We start from the raw sequence: 16,365 nt of genomic DNA on the forward strand, positions 1-16,365 counted from the left end.
GCTTGTAATTTTATCTTGGTTGCTAACCGACTTCAAAATTTCAAAAGGAGAGGAGAGTCTCAATTCGGTTGCATGTTTTTAGGGTTCCGTAGCCAAATGGCAAAAAACGGAACCCTTATAAATTCGTCATGTCCGTCTGTCTGTCCGATTATGTCACAGCCACTTTTTTCCGAAACTATAAGAGCTATACTGTTCAAACTTGGTAAGTAGATGTATTCTATTAACCGCATTAAGATTTTTACACAAAAATAGAAAAAAAAAAACAATAAATTTTGGGGGTTCCCCATACTTATAACTGAAACTCAAAAAACCTTTTTTCATCAAACCCATACGTGTGGGGTATCTATGGATAGGTCTTTAAAAATGATATTGAGGTTTCTAATATCATTTTTTTCTAAACTGAATAGTTTGCGCGAGAGACACTTCCAAAGTGGTAAAATGTGCGTCCCCCCCCCCCTTAACTTCTTAAATAACAGAATGAAAAATCTAAAAAAATGTATGATATACATTGCCATGCAAACTTCCACCAAAAATTGGTTTGAACGAGATCTAGTAAGTAGTTTTTTTAATACGTCATAAATGGTACGGAAATTCCTTACTCGTGGTATATATATTGGTGGTAAGGTCCGACCGAGATCTCGGTCTCGGTCTCGGTCTCGGCATTCTCGGCCAAAAATCGAGCCGAAATCTCGGTCTCGGCTCTCGGCCAAAATGGGCCGAGATTCTTGCCGAGACCGAGAATAGGCAATCATTGGTAAATTTGAATTTTCCGCGCACGAGCGCCCCGGCGGCGGTCTAAGCCACTCGTTGGTTGCATCGCCCGGTTGGTGTGACGTTTTTTGTGATTTCAATTGGTTTCGTAGCCACATTTTTAGCCAATTACTTATCAAATACTAAGTGTTGGGATCGGATAGGCGCGGTTGCAAGTAATGACTTGTTCATTTGGTTTTTTTCGTTTTGTGGTTGTTGTTATTGATGAATAAATGAGTATATATTGTTATTGGGATGTAACTTAGATTCACTTGTTGTGAGTGGAAGATGACACTGGATATTTTATATACTGTACTGGAATTTTAAATATATTTGTGTTAACGGGAAAAAGCAAAGCAGTAGGTAAGTACAAAACGACACCTGTGGTGGATATTTTGGGTTACAATATAGAACTCTTTATTTTGATTATTGTTATTTTATCTCCTTTTATGCACATCTGTACCGAAAAAACCGGCCAGGTGCGTGTCGGACCACGCATAATGGAAGGTTCCGTACCTTCATACAATACAAAAAAGCCGTACAAGCAAAAGAGCGTATGTTAGTGGCACTTTCGTCGCTTTAATAAGAAGATCAGTTTTTTTATAACTCTTAAATGGCTTAACCGACCATATTCAATATAATTTTCCTGAAAAATTATTTGCTTATTAAGCTTTATTATTTAGATTTTTTTTTAATGGGTTTGCTCTCCCGGTTCAAAAGTTAGAGGGGATCACACCTTTTTTTTTTGAAGCGATTATTGTCAAAAGTATTTACTTAGTCAAAAAAAGATTTTTAGCAACCTTTCTGTATTTATAAAGACCTACCTAACGATGAGCCACATGATTATTTTTTTTAACTTTTTGTTACATTTATACGGAGTATATATTTTAATTTTTTTCGAAACGAAACGACTTACATAATACATCTACACCTACGTTCCAACTTTGGTTATAAAATATACCGTATAGTTTTTGAGTAAAATGGCTGTGACATACGCACAGACCGACAGACATAAGGACATGACGAAACTAAAAGGGTTCCATTTTTGCCATTATGGCTACGGAACCCTAAAAATACTATTTAATAGCGCTATGAATTGATTATGATAACTTTTTTCTGATAAATCGTCGAATTTCGATTATAAAAACATTTTAGTGCAAAATTCGTCTTTTTTTTCTATTTTATAAATTCTCGGTCTCGGTCTCGGTCTCGGCCGAGAATCCCATTGAATCTCGGTCTCGGTCTCGGTCTCGGCCGAGACAAAAAAAGCGTTCTCGGTCGGACCTTAATTGGTGGTTACTACTCTACCAACTAATCCCTATTAGTTTGTTGAACTCTGAGATAGGGAAGTTACATTTCGATCTCGATGATATTTCCGAATCACCGGCGCATTGACCCTGGCTGGCAATTACAAGTTGTAGATATAATCCAGTAACTGTCGACTTTTGTAACGGGGTTCGTTTGCGTCAAATCGGTAGTTCTAATTTTTTGCAGACTTGTTTATGACGATGACGTTGGCTCAATGAATAATCCGAGTTTGTGACCTCGAGCGCCGAATGCAACTTAGTAAAAAAACTGCGAAAATTTAGTTTTTTTTAGATTTGGGCGATTATAACCCTAAAGGACTAGTTTTTGATATTACCTTCTCAGGGCGTTTTTAATGTAGAGTAAATTTTGCTACAGTACGAGACTAGAATTGTTTCTGTAGACCTAATAGTTTCCGAGAAAAAGCCTTTCAAAGTTTATAAAAGAGGGGGGAAAGAGGTCCAATGGGCAAATTCGTATAGTTTAGGGACGAGGAATTCATTTTTGAAATATTCGATATACCTTTTCATACAAAAAAACTGAGTATTGCATAATAAATGAAAATTTATCTTTACAATTACAATGTGGCGATTTGTACTAGATAAAAAAAAACGATGTAGCGGATGAGTGACGATTTCCATAGAAATTGGATTACTTATAGCCAAAGTCTAAGATGAAAAATGTAAAAAAAAAAAACCTGGCGTTTAACTTGGCGTTTTAAAACTATGAACATAATGTTTTAATTCCTCAATTATATGAAAATTATATATAACTTGCCCCAGTTGCTAAGAGCGGGGAGAAATATAGCATAGATTGGACCTAGTGAGCAGACTCTTTCCCCTCTCTTTTTGACACAATACGATCTCATCGCTACAAGGCCAAATCAGTTTTGTTTGACCTGAGGAACAATCGTGCCAAGCGGCATCGCCTGAGACCCCAACTAATTCAAGTTCGAAATAATTATAAACTTTGGAAGACTTTATTTCGGAAACTATTAGGTCTGCAGAGTCACTTTTAGTCTCGTATTGTAGTAAATTTAGTCTGCTTTTAAGACGCCTTGAGAAGGTACAATCCAAAACTAGTCTTTTAGGGTACTTAAATTAAAATAAGTTTTTGGCAAAAAATTTATTTTTGGTACAAGCTTTTATCGCTGACTGTACTTTTCTTTCCACAAGTAACTAATACTCATCGAGACAATTCTAAAAACCCCAAACACAATTAGGTTACGTTGTGTTATCACAGAGTTCCTATAGCCACCTGCTGTCTCCATCATCAGATTATCTCGATGGTACCATAATATTGCATTGTCACTTACATAAGTATGCAAATTTTCAGCTTCATCGGAAACCGGGAAGTGGGTCAAATTTAACTTGCAAGATTTGATTACAAACAGACAACGGTCAGGTCAGGTGAAAGTAAATAAAAGGTAACATAAAAGCTTATAACAACACGAACTTTTCACGGTTTTCTTTATTTTTGACAAAGTTGCGTTCGGTGCTCGAGGTCACAAACTTAATTGGATTATTCATTGGGCCAACATCATAAACAAGCCTGCAAAAAATCAGAACTACTTACCGGATTTGACGCAAATGTTAATTTTTTTTTTTTATGTAATAGGCTGCAAACGAGCAGACGAGCCGCCTGATGGGAAGCAGTCATCGCCGCCCATGGACATAAGCAACATCGGTGGAGCCACTTATGCGTTGCCAACCTTTGAGAACCCTAAAAACCTGCTTCTTGAAGAACCCCATGTTATAGCGCAAGGGAAACACCTCAGAAGGTAGTTCATTCCACAACTTGCACGTTCTGGGAAAAAACGAGCGAGATGCCCGCTACATTTACTGGATTAATATTACCAGGGTTCAATTTTATAGAGCTATACGCCAGCTATAATTTTACTCGTCCAAACCAAAAGTCCTCTCTTCATTCATCGAGGGCGTGCCATCACATTTTACTGGTAAAATTTTGCTTGTAGTTGTATAAAACATGATTTCATAATAATAACCTCTAAAATAGAGGGGTACTATAAATATTAATGGATGCGCATTAGGATTTCACGTAGTTGAAATGTGAGGTAGAATGTTTTTACCAGATAAATAATATAGTACTCACTAACAATGAAGTATTTTCACTGAACGCAGCCAGGCCAAAGGTTGAATGTCCGTTCCACAGTATTATCCTTATAATAATATGTATGTAGGTATATATAATGGTATTTATTAGAGATGCCACGAATAGTGAATTGGCCGAATACCGAATACCGAATATTCGGCAACGCTGTCGGCCGAAGCGCCGAATATTCGGCCGCCGAATGCTTGGTGGGTTTTTATTTGAAAACAGTTCGCCTAGATCGGAAGGCCGATCCTTACAAGTGGTGGTCAGCAAACGAAAAACAATACCCGAACCTTTCGAAATTTGCAAAAGTTTATCTTTCTTCGCCTGGAAGTAGCGTTTGTAGTGAGAGGTTATTTTCTGAGGCTGGTAACGTTTACGATGAAAAGCGCAATCGTTTGCTACCAAAAAATGCTGAAAAGCTCGTTTTTATCCATCACAACTTACCACTGATTAATTTTAAGTACTAAAATGATGTAATTTGGAAATAAATACATAATTTTGAGTAAATTAACGTGTCTTTTTTTACATGATTTGCTATTCGGTATTCGGCCGAATAGTACGCACTATTCGGCCGAATACCGAATAGCAAAAAAGTGGCCGAATAGGCCGAATACCGAATAGTTGCCGAATATTCGTGGCATCTCTAGTATTTATATAGCAATTTGTCTATATATATGTAGTAATATCATTTAAAATTGTAAATAATAAATATTTTAATTGTAAATAATGTCATTAATGTCCAAAATTGTAAATAGTTTATTGAATATTACCTATAGTCGTCATTTATTCTGAATTATTTTTGTCACTGCACCCACTTTCGAGAATTTCAGTTTTGCCCTATGGTTAACTGGTAGAGAATGCCTTAAGGCATTAAGTCCGCCATTTGTACTTATTTTTAATGTGCAATAAAGTTTAAATAATAATAATAATAATGGTTTTTTATCCCATAGCCCAGTATTTAGTCCATCGCTTTCACCCAATAGCCCAGTTCATTTTAGATTCCATTAACTCTCAAATAGTCCTTACACCCTGGCGGGTGCTGCCTCTGCGTGCGTCCCATGACACGGGCAAGGGCAACATTCGCAAGGTGTACCCCTTACATTTCATTAAAGTGTCAAAAGGGCCTCTACGTGTTGGCTTCGGCTCCGCGCACGCCTCCCAAAGGTCCGGAACACCATTGTTCCGTGATGGGAAAGACGTAATAATAATTATGACGAACAACTATCGGAAATATATCCTGAAGAACGGTACGGTCGACATTTGTCGGGCATGCCGCAGATCCGGAGAGTCACTCAGGTATATCATTTCCGGTTGTTCTCATCTTGCTAACGGCGAGTACTTGCACAGACATAATCTCGTAGCCAGGATTATTCACCAGCAACTTGCTCTTCTATACGGCCTTGTGGACCGCGAAGTACCGTACTACAAGTACTCACCTGTGCCAGTTCTCGAAAATGGTCGTGCCACGCTCTATTGAGATCGATCTATTATCACGATGTCAGGCTTATTGTAGCCAATAAGCCTGACATCGTGATAATAGATCGATCGCAACGCCGGGCCGTGCTCGTCGACATCACCATCCCCCATGATGAGAATTTTGTGAAAGCCGAGAAGGCAATGAAGGAGAAGGACAAGTCCAGTAAGTACCTAGACTTGGCTCACGAGATAACCGCCATGTGGGATGTTGATTCGACGATCATTGTCCCGATAGTCGTTTCAGCGAACGGTCTCATAGCGAAGAGTCTCAACCAGCACCTTGACAGACTCTTGCTAGGTGGTTGGATCAAGGGTCAGATGCAGATGGCGGTGATCTTGGACACGGCGCGGATTGTCCGGCGGTTCTTCTCTCTGCAGCCCTGACCACCGGCAGCTTGGGCCTTGCCCCGCTGCTGGCGGCACCCTAGGTTAGGTTTTTTACAATGTGTTTATATGTGTTTTGTATAATTTTTTTAATGTGTTTTTATATTTTACTTTTATATCCATATTGTATAAAACCTCAATCTAAGAAGTAAGAGAAATAAAGTAAATAATAATAATAGGTCAAAGGATGAACTTCCATTGTATAATCGAGCCATCCTTATTTAGACCAAAAACAGATTACTAGGAAGCTTAGCAACTCATTACTATAGAGGAGTTTAATTTTAAAACGGATTTCCATTTCGAAAATGAGTCTCGTAGTCTAATAGACGCTTAATTGCAGTCGCGGTAATTAAAGCGTCGTAATGTTTAAGTATAGCTAGAAATTATGTCGCTTCTGTTTTAACAATTATGTTTTTGTCTGGTTTTGATATGACCATAAGTCGGTGTACTTCGTGAGCACCAATCAACGTGCTGACCAAATATCGTGTCATTCACGAAGATGCGTGACTTGACTCGTAATGTCATGTTATTAAAGGTTACATTTGACAAATCTGCGTGTCATCGTGGAGGACTCGAACTATAGCGGCTCACGCTGATTGGTGCTCGCGAAATGCAATCAGCGGTGGCATGGTTCCATTTTTATCACTTGTCACTATGCCCGTCACTTTCGCGCTTACATACTTGTTAGAACGTGACAGGCATGGAGACAAATGATAAAGATCCGACCATCTTAGCCCTACAGGAGTCTTCATTAGGCGTCTGGTTTCTACTTATTAAAATGAAAAATCTTTCTTTCAGGAAACTAGTGAACCATAATAGATAAATACTTTATAACTATATAAAATAACACTAAACACTATTTAAAACACAACTTACACTAAACACTGTTTAAAGCCTAACCTATCTAATAGTCATTGGTGCGCTTGAGACGTATCAAATTAAGAGCGTATCAAATTTTTAGAGCCGAACCTGTCTAAAGGTAGGGAAACCGAGATAACTTCTATATTTAATGCAAGTAGTTGACGCAATCCCGTAAACAATTAAGTATTTACCTACTACCTATGAAACTTGAAGTTGAAGTGATTTTATAAGCAGAACAATTAAGAAAGTATGGACGTTATCACTAATGTCTCTCCATATACATACTGTATACGCAATTTGAGATTTCAATTCTGTTAAGAACCAGCTGAGCCCTTTCTCAGATTTGAGAATGTTATCTGCGATAAGGACAACTGCGTAAAAATTTCAGAAATTATCGAGGTTTCGTTCTAGATATTTTCTTCCTCCAAAATAAGTTTCGACCAATGGTAACGAAATTTTGGGACCGGAATAAGAAAGAAGTTATCTGTGTCTGACTGTTTTGACTTTTGCGTTTATTGTTGCCGATTTTGTATGCTAGGCGTCTGTTTACGGCGCATTTTTTTTCCGTTTTTCGCGCTGTCGGAATTAACCTACTCGTAGTTCTTATAAAAACCAGAATATTAAAAAAAGCAAAACGTACAGACACAGGTATTGGTAATATTAAACTCGTATAAAAAATATTTATCTGGAACCAAAATGTCGAGAACGTTAGGAGATATGCAACAATTACCAGTAATGTTTCCGGTTAAGGTTGTCAGATAATCTAACAAGACAATATCTCTATAGCAGAGTGTGCAAAATAAAGACGACTGATACCCCGCATACGACGCGGCGAGAATCGTCAATGTGTCAATTGTGTAATTTTCGGTGCGGCCAAAAGTTTTGGCAGGTTGTTAGGCCAAAACTGAACCCTCAGCCGAAACACGATTATAATGCCTAAAAAGAAACCGAAATGAAATGAAATAAAACTTCCGAAACTTCGGTAGGACCCTATTTTTTTAACACTTCAGTTATTTGCGTATGAAACTGCCACCCTGCTATTAATACTGACTGAGTGCAATATTTCCCGTTTTTCCTTTAGGTAGGTATCTATTGAATAAAAATCACCTTATTTTACCGAACTATAATACTTTTTTTGTTTAACATAGAGGTATAGTTTCCAAAATTATAACACAAGCCTAGCGAGTAGTTCGAAAAGCGGAATCTTAAGCGTTGTGAGGCTTTCAAGGCATGAGGGTTAAACAAACTTTGGTACCGAGTACCGAGTGAAACACAAAATTCACCACACTAATGCGAGGAAAATGCTAACTGTAAAACATTACAAAACAAATCCAAGCAAACATTATTAAATATGATGGATTATTCAGTCATCGCTTAAAAGTACTAATATTTTGATTGATTGATTGATATCATATCTATTTTTAAACAGCATCCAATCCAATTATAATTTAGGAAAGTACATTTATTTTACTAGACATGTTGTGGATTCTTCGCAGCCACGTGCCACGACAACACGTGGCACTTCATACTATTTTTTATCAAAACACCGGCCAAAAGCATGTCGGGCTATGCTCAGTCTAGGGTTCCGTAGTTACCTGTCAATCACAATAGACCTTGAAGGGGTGCTATTAGTAAGTATCATGAACATAACAAGCAAGAGGGAGTACCTACACAGCGCTTTGATATATACGTCGTTTTACTATGAAGGGAAGACTTTTTGCGATAACTCAAAAACAGTTTCACTGATCATGTTTGCTATACTCGTAAGTAGTTTCTATTGAAATAGAAATAGAAAAAAAAAAAAAGGAAAAGGAAAAGGAAAAGGAAAAGGAAAAGGAAAAGGAAAAGGAAAAGGAAAAGGAAAAGGAAAAGGAAAAGGAAAAGGAAAAGGAAAAGGAAAAGGAAAAGGAAAAGGAAAAGGAAAAGGAAAAGGAAAAGGAAAAGGAAAAGGAAAAGGAAAATGAAAAGGGAAAAGGGAAATGGGATATGGGAAATGGGAAATGGGAAATGACAATGGAAATGGAAATGGAAATGGAAATGGAAATGGAAATGGAAATGGAAATTATTGAATGTCTTTAGTAGCTTTTATTACCGAAAACACTGACTTTATCAAAAAATGTGTGTTAAAGACCCCTATTCATTTTAAAAGACCTACCTAACGACACCCTACATCGTAGAGTTGAAGAAAAAAGAAATCATACCCACTTTAACAAAAATTCTTTATACGTTTTAATTTACTACTTTGTCGGATTGGTTAATTTATATATTCATACCGAATTGCAGCTTTCTAGCGTGTTCGTTAGTAGGTACACAAAGCAAAGCCTCGGACAAACAGACAGACAGACGGACATTGCGAAATTAAAAGAGTACCTAGTTGACTACAGAACCCTTATAAAAATGGTTGCGTGTTTTGTTTAGCTGTGCCAACATTCATTCAATTGTTACTTGTTAGTCACCGTAAAGGCCAGTCCCAACGGGCACAATTTTTCGCCTATCTGATTAAATTTTCTGCATGATCAAATCAGATGGTGCGGACGAAACGCCAATTTGACTCCCCAATGTTGACCGCCGATTATGACCGATATTACCGATAAAATGGAGGTGCGGACGCAAGAATATCAATTTGTGTCGCGTTTGGGGGCATTCTTTTTTTAATTTAGAGCGCTCAAGTATTAATAAATCGGGTCTCTATTGTTTCCCATAAAATTCTAAGTCATAATGTATTGTTTGTCCGCATTTTCGTTAGCCATAATTTGGTTTTTCTCAGAAACGCGTAACTTTTCAGGATTGCCATAATAAAAACCTAACCTATCTATAGGATAACATAAAGAAAAAAAAATGAAAAGTTAACGGTTCAGAGTTATGACTAATGATAATATGACTATCAATACATTATGACTTTCGATAATTATGCGAAAGAAAGGGATCCGTTATAAATCTATTATTGGTGATTAAATTAGAGATGACGCCAATTTATTTTCTAATCAAAACACATTTTTGATACGTTAAAGGGAGAAAAGATCTATGCAAAGGAAAAAGAGAGAAATGAAATATAGTATTTATTCAAAAACTTATTGTGGTGTGCAAACATTACCTTCTTTTACTTGCGCAGTTGAGTAAATTATTCGAACGTAACAACCCAAAGCTATTTTTGGTGGTGGGCAATGTTGCCATCCATAGGTCTGTAAATTACCGAATTACTGTCTTTATTAGGCCTTTTTATTTTAAACCTCAATAGAAATAATCTATGCTTCATGTTTTATAACTGGAACTTGGAAGTATTTGTCAAAGGTTTCTAAATTTTTCTATACATGCTTTTATTTTTCAACAATTGCCCGCATAAATATACCCTACATTTGACAACCCGCAGAAAATTTCCAAGTTAAACACATGTGTGTTATATAGTTTTGTTACAAATGTAACCTATTTTCAACTAAAAATAGTGTTACTACACATACGTATACGTTTATCTACTCGACGACTTTGTTTAAAAATGTGTTTTTGGGCAAAGTTGACTAGTTATGACGGTACTCGATCGAGAAAATCTATTTTTAAGACATGGCACAAAATTTGTATGAAAAAGAAAATGTTGATAAATAAAAGGGGCCTTCCCCTTCCACCAAAACTGTCAGCCCAGTGCTCATCTGAATCTAAGCCATTTAGATATAAGCAGAATTTGCTGTATTGTTGATATCGAACCGCCGCCACAACACATAAACTATCAAGCCGAATAAAAGCCAAACAAGGAGTTAGGCCATAAAGCCGAAATGGGGCGTTATTCCTGTAATTTATCACACCGGTCTTCGCCGCATTCGGTAATAAAAAGAAACAAAACATACATTATCATCACTCAGGGCTTGATTTTGAATCACTGAAGCTTACGCGGCATATTGCACCTACAATTTAAAATTCTAGGAATAGTTCATAAATATTTGAAGATCTCTTTCTATCGCACGTGTTAGAATACTATTTTTCTTTATACAAATTGTATTACGTATAAAACTCATCCATTTCTCTTTGACGTCGAATTTTAATAAAATACTAGACGTGCCCGCGGCTCCGCTCGCGTTATTGAGATAAAGAGTTTATCTTATGTTTAAATCTTCTCTTCTCCTTCTTTGTCGTTGTACTATTTGCAGAGCGTCGTGGTCAACTGCTGACATCAGACGCAGATGTTGCTTACCGTACGAAAACCACCAACCAACCTTATTATGTAAAGTATACCTAATTGAAGGGATGTTTACAATCATTGGGCATGATTATCCAGGAAATCGATATAACAAAATTTCGCTTTAAATAATATTACCTACTTAAAACTTGATTTTCAGAGGTTAATTAGGGTTGTTTCTAATTTTTTGAAACGCTTGTAATACGTTCTATATTAACCAAACGTTGCCCTAAAATTCAACTTTTACCCTAAAAACGGCTTTAAATATTAACATATTTTCGCTTTTCGCGGCAGGCCCCCCCGTTGTCTGTCCGCCGCCTACTCAAGCCGTAGCCATTTTGATGGTGGGCAATTAATAGGGTTGTTTTCAATTTTGTGAGTCGCTTGTATTACGTTCTATATTAACTAAAAGGTGCCCTAAAATTCAACTTTTATACTTCTATTTTATACTTTATACTATATAAAACATACTAAAAACGGCTTTAAATATGTTAAATTAACAAAATATATTTTGACACATGCTTTCGCGCCCAAAAAGCTCTTTGAAAATTGTGTGACGTCACAGTTTACAGATCGCTTTTAAATATTAGAAATATTGTGTTTCGACCTGGATACAAACTTTCTAAATGCCTCAAAATGGTGTTAAATGCCTATATAAGTTACTCCCAATAGTTTATTTTCGGTTAGTACCGGTTGTAGCACATCACTATTTATAAGACGTAAAAAAACCAGCAACACATGAAATGTCATTTTAGTCTACGGGATAAAAAAATAGACTATATAATCCATAAGAATTTATTGGGATACTATTCAGCCCTAAGATTTCTAGATGGAAACAACCCTATATTTCTGTGGCCCTAGTGAAAAAGGGTACAAGTCTGTAAAGGGTGTAAAGAGGTGTAAGTTCCACGTAACACTTATGCCCTTATACACCTAAACTGCCAGAGACTTGTACCCTTTTTCAGTAGGGCCACAGATTTATTTGTTTGAACGCTCTTTATTTTTTGGAATAAATATAAATTAACCTTTGAATGCAACCCCAGCAAGGCTTATAAAAACTAAGATTATTCGGGGGGCATAATTATTTTTATTGTAACAGTTATATTTCGTGCGTTATTCATAAACGTCTGATGAATTTAAAATTCTGTTGAAGATTATTTGTCCCTGTCTGTAGTATTGACATTTGTGTTTGTTAGAAAGTGGGAAAATGTAACAGAGGTTTGCTAAGTTTTATGAATAGGGTTAGTTTACTTTGTCAATAAATGATATGATTTGGAAAAATGAGAGATTGTATTTTTTATCCACATATTTGCAAACTATCAGTACTATCACACTTCTCGTATGGGCATAGATAGACTAAGGTTGATAGTATAAGTATTCAAGAAACGTGTCACCTAAATTCCTAAAATTTTGTAAGGCGCCATCTCGCTTCGTCCTTCGTTTTTTTCCCTTTCTGGTATTTTCAATTATATACAAGGTGCCCGTGAGCATTGCGAGAGATTTTAACGGTGCATTCCTGATGGCAATAGAAGCAAAAAATGTTATATGACTTTTTGTGAAATTTGACAAAAAAAATTTTTTTTGGTTTTTTCCCTTTTTTTGAACACTCATGTACATAAAAGATATTTTTTATTGATAAACATATAACCTAAAATTAACTAAAAAGTTTTTTTTTTTCATTTGAGAGTAGCCTCACGAATACATTTTTTTAATTTTTCGATGTCAATCAATAGGTATGTCCAGACTAGACCTCAAAGTGGCAATACCGCAGTCAAAAATGTGTTTTGTACCGACTTATGGCGAAAGAATGATTTCGAAAACATTTATTATCTCTGAAACTAGGCCTAATCCAGAAAATTTTATATGATATTTTAGTTTCTAAATATTACCAGGAATGCTTAGTTAAAATGTCTCGCAATGCTCACGGGCCCCTTATATAGTAGCTGAAGGTAATATTGAATATTGATTTGGTTTCATATTTAAATTACTTAATTTACAGAACAGTGGTATTTGCTCTTATTTACTTAGACATCTACTTTAACTTAATTTTCTTATATACGCATAAGTAATACTTTTTTGACAATTAATTTCTTAAATACCTGCCAACATCTTAAAACTCATCTCATTTATCGATGATATCGTGGTTTATTACTATTAAAATAAAGTTCTTCAGCGGCATTACAGTTATTTCCAGTCTATTATTCAAAATAACTTTTTGTTGGTCGTGTTGTCTCAATGTGATTGCCATTAGTTATTTCTTTATCGATAACATTTCCATCTACTGTGTTTGCTCAGCCGTGACCACTGATCGCATCATAAAAACTCAATGCACTTATAAATGGCCCTCCACACTCGTTCGCGAATCAAGGCGCGAAGCCGCGAACGCGAGTGTGGATGGCCCTCGCGTCGATTTCGCAGATTGTTCACGCCTTCGCGCCTTATTCCCCGTTTTTTGTCGGTATTTGGCCCGTGTCAAAGGAGACGCGAAGCGCGAACTTGCAAGACTCCACACTCGCAATCGCTTCGCGCCGCGATTCGCTCACGAGTCGGTTAATCTGTTAAACTGTCAACCTTCTATGGCGGCTACTTGGTTATATTGGGTGCGAACTTGATCAACAAAAATCAATTTAACAGTTCCCAGTTTGAATCAGTGCCTTGCCGCAAACTAAATCCGATCAGCTGACACTTCGGCTCCATCTTGCCGCTACCCAAACTGCGAAATCGCTGTGAAGTTGTGCGAGTATGTAGTCTACGTCAACGTCGCGGTATGTTCGCTCCGCGAAGTCGCGCTGCGATTCACGCGCATAGTCTGGAGGGGGTTTAAAATCTAACGAGCCCTCCACACTCGGAATTTTGACTCTTAGAGACTATATTTCTCTAAGGATAATTTGATAAAAGTCAGTTAGTTCTGACATTTACAGATATTTACACCTCTAAATAATTTTAGTTTTTTTTTTGTATGTTTGTTTTTTTATGATTATTATTTTATTTATTTTTTGTAATTGTATTTTATACTTAATTGTTGATGTTTGTATGTAAATTCCATGTTGACGTGTTAAAGTACCCTTGTGGCCTATTTGCTGAATAAATGTTGAAGTTGAAGTTGACTCATGCGCGAATCACGGCGCGAAGCCGCGAACGTAAGTGTGTCGTCGATTTCGCAGATTTTTCACGCCTTCGCCCCCTATTCCCCGTTTTTTGTCGGTTTTTTGGCCCGCGTCAAAGGAGGCATGAAACGCAATCTTGCTTGACTCCACATTACACAGTATTGTGGCTCATTTGTGACAAGATCAATATTTATTACATTATATTAAGCGGCTATATTTTACGTTTTTACAAAAAAACAAAATGATAAAATCGCTACAACAATAACAATGCTGCTGTAACTAACTCACAGTTAAATTCAATCAGCTGATGCTTTGACACCATTTTGGCGCGAACTAAACTGCGAAATCGCCGTTAAGTTCTACGAGCGCGGAATCATACGTCAACGTCGCGATATGTCGCGCCGCGATTCACGCACATAGTCTGGAGAGGACTTAAATAAAAATCTTATTGAAAATTTATCCCGTGTTACTTTCGTTCATCACATGGTGATATTTACGACGTCTCTGAATATATCTACACTAATTTATATTTCCTAATCTCGTGTCTTCGCGCAGATTGAACGTACGTACTTACATAATATAATAACGAATAACCTTGAATCAATATGCGAATAAACTTACGAAGATGCCGCGAAAAAAACGTTATATATCCAATCTTAATATTTCTGTGTATGCTACTATGTTGTGTAATTATAAAGAACAGAATAAAAAAGAGCAAAAATAATATACCGAATAACGAAGTTCTATTAACCAAACCGGTTATAGAAAAAAGTAAAAAGGTATTAGTATTACCGACGTTAGTGATGGCGTGCAACGTGCAGTTTCTAAGACGATCTATAGAAAGTCTCCAGAATTTCAGACCAGACCCAAAATCCTTCCCTATTATAGTAGCCTCCAAGTCCGCCAACTGCTATTCCAAAGAAACCCACGATTTAATTAACTTTTTCCACCAGCAGCTTACCACCACCTTCTTGGAAATACCGAAACAGACTTTCGGTCATAACTATAAGTATGCCCTTAACTATGTTTTCAAAACACTAAAACACAAAGCAGTTATCGTCCTTGAAGACAACTTGGATGTTTCTCCTGACTTTTTTGAGTATTTCCTCGGAACTTACCCACTTTTGAAAAAAGATCCCAGCATATGGTGTGTGTCGGCATGGAACGACAACGGCAAAAAAGGAGTAGTGGAGGCCAGAAAACATCATTTGTTGCACCGGACGGACTTCTTCCCAGGCCATGGTTGGATGCTCTTATCTGAAACATGGGGTGAGATAGAGTCAATTTTGCCGGGGTATTTTATCGATGACTTAATGCGCAATCCGGATGTTACACAGGGTCGTGTTTGTATTAGGCCGGAAATATCTAGGACTTATAAATTTGGGGTGTATGAATCAAACAATGTAAAAGAACTGCCCTATCGTCATTTTGACAACGAGCAAAGATTACTGAACACAGAATTTGTACCATTCACCCGACAAAATCTTGATTATTTGCTTATGGAACAGCAGCATTTATGGGTCAATTTTGTATACTCTTGTCCGGAAACGACAGTAGAAGATATTAAAACCGGAAAAGTAAATAGCACTTCAAAATATGTCCGGATATCTTATTCCAACGCTACAATGTTTAAAAGAGCAGCAAAGACGATTGGTCTTATGGACGACTTCATGCATGGTGTGCCTCGGACGGGGCTGTATGGAATAGTGCAGTGCTTCATCAATAACCGCCGGGTTTTCTTAACCCCTGTTCGTAAACGATTCAAGACTTACATAAATAAATCATTTTTATTATAATTTTTCCAATTCTGGTATGTTCAACCCAGCCTAAGTCATTATAAAACAAGCAAGCTTACAGCAAGACAAGCTGACGAATTAATTTTAAATACCTATTTATTGAAAATGTTTTTCCTGCAGTCTGACATTATACGTATAGGTAACTTAGGTCCTCTTAGTTATACTACTGAAGTTTATACTAAGCCGACTTAGCCGTGTTTTTTTAAATGTAACTACATATTTTACTTTCCTCGAAATGAAAAGTAGTGTTTAATTCGGGTGAAAGGCACCATTTCATCCTTTGCTTAACAGTCTATCAGGGGCGGCGGGTCCATACAACTCGATTCCCACCGGCTTGCCTAAAATTTATTGCTATATAAACCAAACTTATATATCATCATTAAAATTAAAAATATATCCATAA

The 16,365-nt window shown here is 36.8% G+C and overlaps 1 protein-coding gene across 1 annotated transcript; it reads left to right on the forward strand.

The window, feature by feature from the left end:
- The first annotated feature begins 2,613 nt into the window (after positions 1–2,613).
- Positions 2,614–15,971, forward strand: LOC133520580 (alpha-1,3-mannosyl-glycoprotein 2-beta-N-acetylglucosaminyltransferase-like). Its single transcript, XM_061855087.1, has one exon. It carries the CDS (start codon positions 14,772–14,774, stop codon positions 15,960–15,962), a length of 1,191 nt encoding a protein of 396 aa, XP_061711071.1. The 5' UTR covers positions 2,614–14,771; the 3' UTR covers positions 15,963–15,971.
- Positions 15,972–16,365: the final 394 nt, after the last annotated feature.

This window comes from Cydia pomonella, chromosome 8, assembly GCF_033807575.1.
Source record: "Cydia pomonella isolate Wapato2018A chromosome 8, ilCydPomo1, whole genome shotgun sequence".
In the NCBI taxonomy this organism is placed as follows: Eukaryota; Metazoa; Arthropoda; class Insecta; order Lepidoptera; family Tortricidae; genus Cydia; species Cydia pomonella.